We start from the raw sequence: 4,781 nt of genomic DNA, 5'->3' as shown, positions 1-4,781 counted from the left end.
ACTTAGTATTTGTGGCGAATTAACGCTAGAAATTTATTTATTCAATGTGTTTTATATGAATTTTTACGGTCCTAATTATTTCATACCTCCTAACCTTACAAATAATTAAAATATTTATTTTAAAGGTTATTGTTAATTTCTTATAGGAAACATGAAAAGTTTAAAATTCATGAAATATTGGGAAATTCAGTATAACATTTTGGGAGCGTTAATAATTTTAGTGATTTGGGTAGCTAGTTTATTATTTGGAAGAAGGATTAAGAGAAGTAGAAATGTAAGGATTAAGGGTCAGACATTGACCATTGAGGGCCATAATGGAGAAGAAGATGTGATGGGTAAGGTAACCTGGTTACCTCTACAAGAATTGATCAAAGGATGGACCAATAGTAATATGGGAGAGTTAAATAGAAATGAGAGAATTAATAACACGGAAAGAAGGGACAATTATAGTAGACCTAGGTATGACAATCGGTAGGAAGAGTCGTATAGATGGCCAAGAGAAAATTCACAGGGAAGGCGAATGGAAATGAGAACAAGTTTTAATTTCCGAGGAAGAGAAAAATTGAGTTGTTATAATTGTGGAAAACCAGGTCATATGGTAAGAGATTGTCAAGAAACCAAATGTTTTGGGTGTGGGAAATACGGACATATAGCCCCGTATTGTCCGGGAAAACGTGATAAATTACGATGTGCAGGTTGCGGACGATTTGGTCACAATAGAGAAGAATGCAATGTTAATAATATCAATACTCGAGGCGGTTTTCCGCAGAGAGACATGGGGCAGATTGTGCCAAATGTGAGGATTATTGAAAATAGGGAAGAAAAGGAGATAGGAATACAAGATTTTACGGAAAATAAAGATCCGAATATTATTTGCTTTCGGTGCCGAAACGAGGGACATGTGGCAAGAGAGTGTGAGTACTTGTGACTATATGATAGTGAAAAAGGAACCTTAGAAGTCGGGAGGCGGCAGTTGGAAAAAATTGGCAACTTTAGTAGTAAAGGGAAGATGAAGAAATTGAAATGCATAAACATGATGCAAGAAGAGATAGTACATGATCCATGTCCTAGGGTGTGGATAAATTTAAATGGAAATATGGTATCCATGTTGTTTGATACAGGAGCAGCCATCTCTGTAATGAGTTATGAAAAATATAGAAGTATTTGGGCTGAGGAAATGATTAAAAGTGAAGACATCAAGATCCGGCAGTTGGACGGATCAGAGGTGGTTGTAATGGGAAGGGTGGGGATTAGAAGTAATGTTGGAGAATAAAAGGGAGATATTGGATCTGTGGATAATTAACCGAAGGGTAGAAGCTGTGTTGGGATGGGATTACTCGAATGGGACCAGATTGTGGGTTTTGGGGTGTGTTCGCATGGTGGGGTACATTTTTACCAATTAGGAGAGAAGAGGAGAAAAGAGATTTGAATTATTGGTATGGAAAGAAATTGCCAGGAATTGAGACCTTTTTGGGGGAAGTAAGGGGGAGAGAAGAAGGTGGAGGGTATGGTCGGGGGGAAATAGGGGAGAAAGGGAATTTTATGGGAGAAATCGGGGGGAATTCTATGAGAGAAATCTAGGAGAGAAATTGGGGGAAATTCTATGAGAGAAATCGGGGGAAATTTTAGGGGAGAAATAGGGGGAAATTTGAGGAGAGAAATCTGGGGAAATTCTATGAGAGAAATAGGGGGAAATATGAAGGGGGACGTAAAGAGAAATTTTAGAAGAAAAAATATGGAAATTTTTAAGGATTGTCGTGACTTTATGAGGAAGAAAGAAAGGGACAAAACTGAGGAGAGGGAAGAAATTCCTGATCAAAAAGAGTTGGAGTTGAAGTCAGATGAAAGTCTAAATAAAGGAACAGGGCTGCCGAAAGAATGGGCCAGAAAAGGTGACATAAAGCAAGAAAAAACAAAAGGAATATATAATCCGGAAGTAGATATGAAGGGGGAAGAGACCAACCGACAAGAAGAGAAGGTATTTCAAAGCAGGGAGATAGAAGTCGGAATAATCAAGGTACAAGAGGGAGTGCGAAGGTGGATGATTATAAGGAAATCTTTGAGGAAAGTTTGGGATGTCTCAGATATTATGAAGTGGATATCAAGTTATAGGAGGGACATGTTCCAAAATTTTGTGCTTTACGACGAATACCGTTCGAATGGCGAAACGAAGTGGATAAGGAATTGGATCGGTGGGTACAGAAAGTCATTGTATGTCCTGTAGAATATAGTGAATGGGTGACACCGTTAGTGCCAGTGAAGAAGGCCAATGGAAGGTTCCGTTTATGTGCAGATTTTAGGGTCACGCTCAATCCGTGGGTAGTGGAAGTCAAATATCCGCTGCCGAGAATTAAAGAAATATTAGCAAATTTGAAGGGTAGTGTATATTTTTCAAAAGTAGATTTTTCCAATGCCTACTTGCAATTACGAGTGAAGCCGGAGATACGAAAGCTATTGACTATCACTACTCCGGAGGGTTTATATGCATTCTGTAGATAACCATTTGGACTTAGCGTGTCAGCTCCGATTTTTCAACGGACTATGGCTGCTGTTTTTCAAGGGTTGGAAGGTGTGTTTTATTATATGGATGACGTTTTAGTGATGGGAGGAACTCCTGAACAACATGAACAAAGATTAGAAGAGGTATTTAAAAGAATCAGAAATAAAGGATTACGGGCGAGCGCGGAAAAAAGTGTGTTAGGAGTGTCGGAAGTTGTATATTTGGGACATAGAATCACTGGAAAGGAGGTGAGGCCTGTAGACAAAAACATGACGGGGATTGCGAATATGCTAAGACCAAATAATAAAGTGGAGGTGCAGGCTTTTCTGGGAATGGTAAACTATTATCATCGATTTGTAGAGAGTTTTGCACAGATAGCAGCACCTTTATATAAGTTATTAAAGAAAGGAGAAAAGTTTGTGTGGCAAGATGAGCAGGAAGATGCTTTTGAAGAGTTGAAAAGTAGAATCGGAAGAGAACCAGTTTTAGTATGTTTTAATAACGATTTAGAAGTGGTATTAGCTGTAAATGCTTCGAATAGGGGTGTGGGCGGAGCATTGTTGCATTGTATAGACAAGCTAGAAAGACCTATTTTGTTTTTCTCGATAATTTTTAGAGCCGCCGAAACAAGGTATTCCGTGATTGAACAAGAGGCTTTGGCAGTTATTTTTGGACTAACCAAGTGTCGAGAATACTTAATTAGTCGTAGATTTGTAATCTATACGGATCACAAACCTTTAGTCCATCATTTCAAGAAAGATAATAAAGAGTTAATGTTGTCTCCTCTGTTACAAAGATGGTTATTACTGGTAGGTAGTTTTGATGTGCAAGTAAAATATAGGCGGGGAAGGGAAAACTATTTACCTGATATTTTATCTCGATGTGGCGCTGGAGAAGAAGGGGAAGAAGTAGGATCTGAAGAAGTGGAGGAAAGAAAGGAAAAAGGACTGATTCGAGCGATAGCAGGGATATCTAGAGGTGGTTGCGTGACGTGGGAAGAGCTAAAGAAGGTCACTTTGAAAGATCGCGAACTGATGGGAAATAAAAGGAGTGTTATGAGGAAGAGACCTTAGAGAGAGGGAGATAAATATTTCAGAAGCATAGAAAAAGAGCTGGCTATAGTGGATGAATGCCTGGTGCGAGGAAACCGAGGAGTAATACCAATGAAATTGAGAGGTGCAGTGTTATCCATGATACATGCGGGACATCAAGGTACTGAACGAATGAAACAATGGGGGCGTGAATACGTGTGGTGGCCTGGCATGAATAGGGAAATTGAAAATATTTGCCGAGGTTGTTTGATGTGCAATACATGGGCCAAAATGCCCCATAAGGACAGGAAGAGTGTTTGGCCAAAGGTGACTCAGCCATGGGAGAGGATACACGTTGATTTTTTTGATTTTAAAAATAAGATTTATATAATCGTGGTAGATGCTTACTCAAAGTGGGTGGAGTACGAGGAAGTAAGGGGGCTAACGACGCAGGTGGTAGGGAAAACATTGAAAAATATATGGGCCAGGTTTGGAGTAGCTCGAACGATAGTATCGGACGGAGGTCCGGCTTTCATCAGTGAACAGCTCAAGAGGTTTTGTATAGAAACTGGGGTAAGACATATTTTGGCGCCGCCATATCATCCCAGTTCAAATGGTCAGGCGGAGAGGATGGTGTCGATTGTTAAGAACTGGTTAAGAAAATCAAAGTATGGGGGTGGGGAAATTTTGATAGCGGTGGCATATTACAATAATAGTAGAAAGGGAGAGGAACCGTCTTCAGCTGAGAAATTTTTAGGGCGGCGAACCCGGATATTATTAGACTTATAAAATCCGAAACCACTTCAAAAGATGGAGAGGGAGATAGTGGAGAAACCGAAATTTGTCATGGGACAAACCGTGTGGGCAAGAATATATGGAGGTACAAGAAGGTGGGAATCTGGGGTGATCGTAGAAAACATGGGACACAAATTAAATCGAGTAAAATTTACTGATGGAAGAGAAGGAATACGGCATCGGGATCAACTAAAAAGGGGGCTGGAGCCAGGAAGGTTACGATCAGGAGTATGAGGAGGAGTGATGTTATAGGAAATTAAAGGAAAGTATACATGTCTATGTACTCATAAAGAGAAATATGGATATTAAAGGAGAGTATACCTGCCTATGTACTCATAAGGGGAAATATAGATATATACAATAGGAAATGTTTTTTTTAATATATCAAAGTTAATATATACAAAATTAATCATAGGAAATTTATATATATTTAACATTGTCGAAATTCCCATTTT

The 4,781-nt window shown here is 39.2% G+C and overlaps 1 protein-coding gene across 1 annotated transcript; it reads left to right on the top strand.

Moving 5' to 3' along the window:
* The first annotated feature begins 526 nt into the window (after window positions 1-526).
* On the top strand, window positions 527-928 carry LOC135924226 (CCHC-type zinc finger nucleic acid binding protein-like). Its single transcript, XM_065459277.1, has one exon. The coding sequence runs from the start codon at window positions 527-529 to the stop codon at window positions 926-928; it is 402 nt and encodes a 133-aa protein (XP_065315349.1).
* Window positions 929-4,781: the final 3,853 nt, after the last annotated feature.

The sequence above is a fragment of the Gordionus sp. m RMFG-2023 genome, chromosome 2 (assembly GCF_954871325.1).
Source record: "Gordionus sp. m RMFG-2023 chromosome 2, tfGorSpeb1-WG-v2, whole genome shotgun sequence".
In the NCBI taxonomy this organism is placed as follows: Eukaryota; Metazoa; Nematomorpha; class Gordioida; order Chordodea; family Parachordodidae; genus Gordionus; species Gordionus sp. m RMFG-2023.
This window is presented reverse-complemented; position numbering and strand designations above follow the sequence as displayed.

What these genes read in the sequence shown, in the direction of transcription:
- LOC135924226 (XM_065459277.1), top strand. Translation starts at nt 527, where the DNA reads ATGAGAACAAGTTTTAATTTCCGAGGAAGAGAAAAATTGAGTTGTTAT.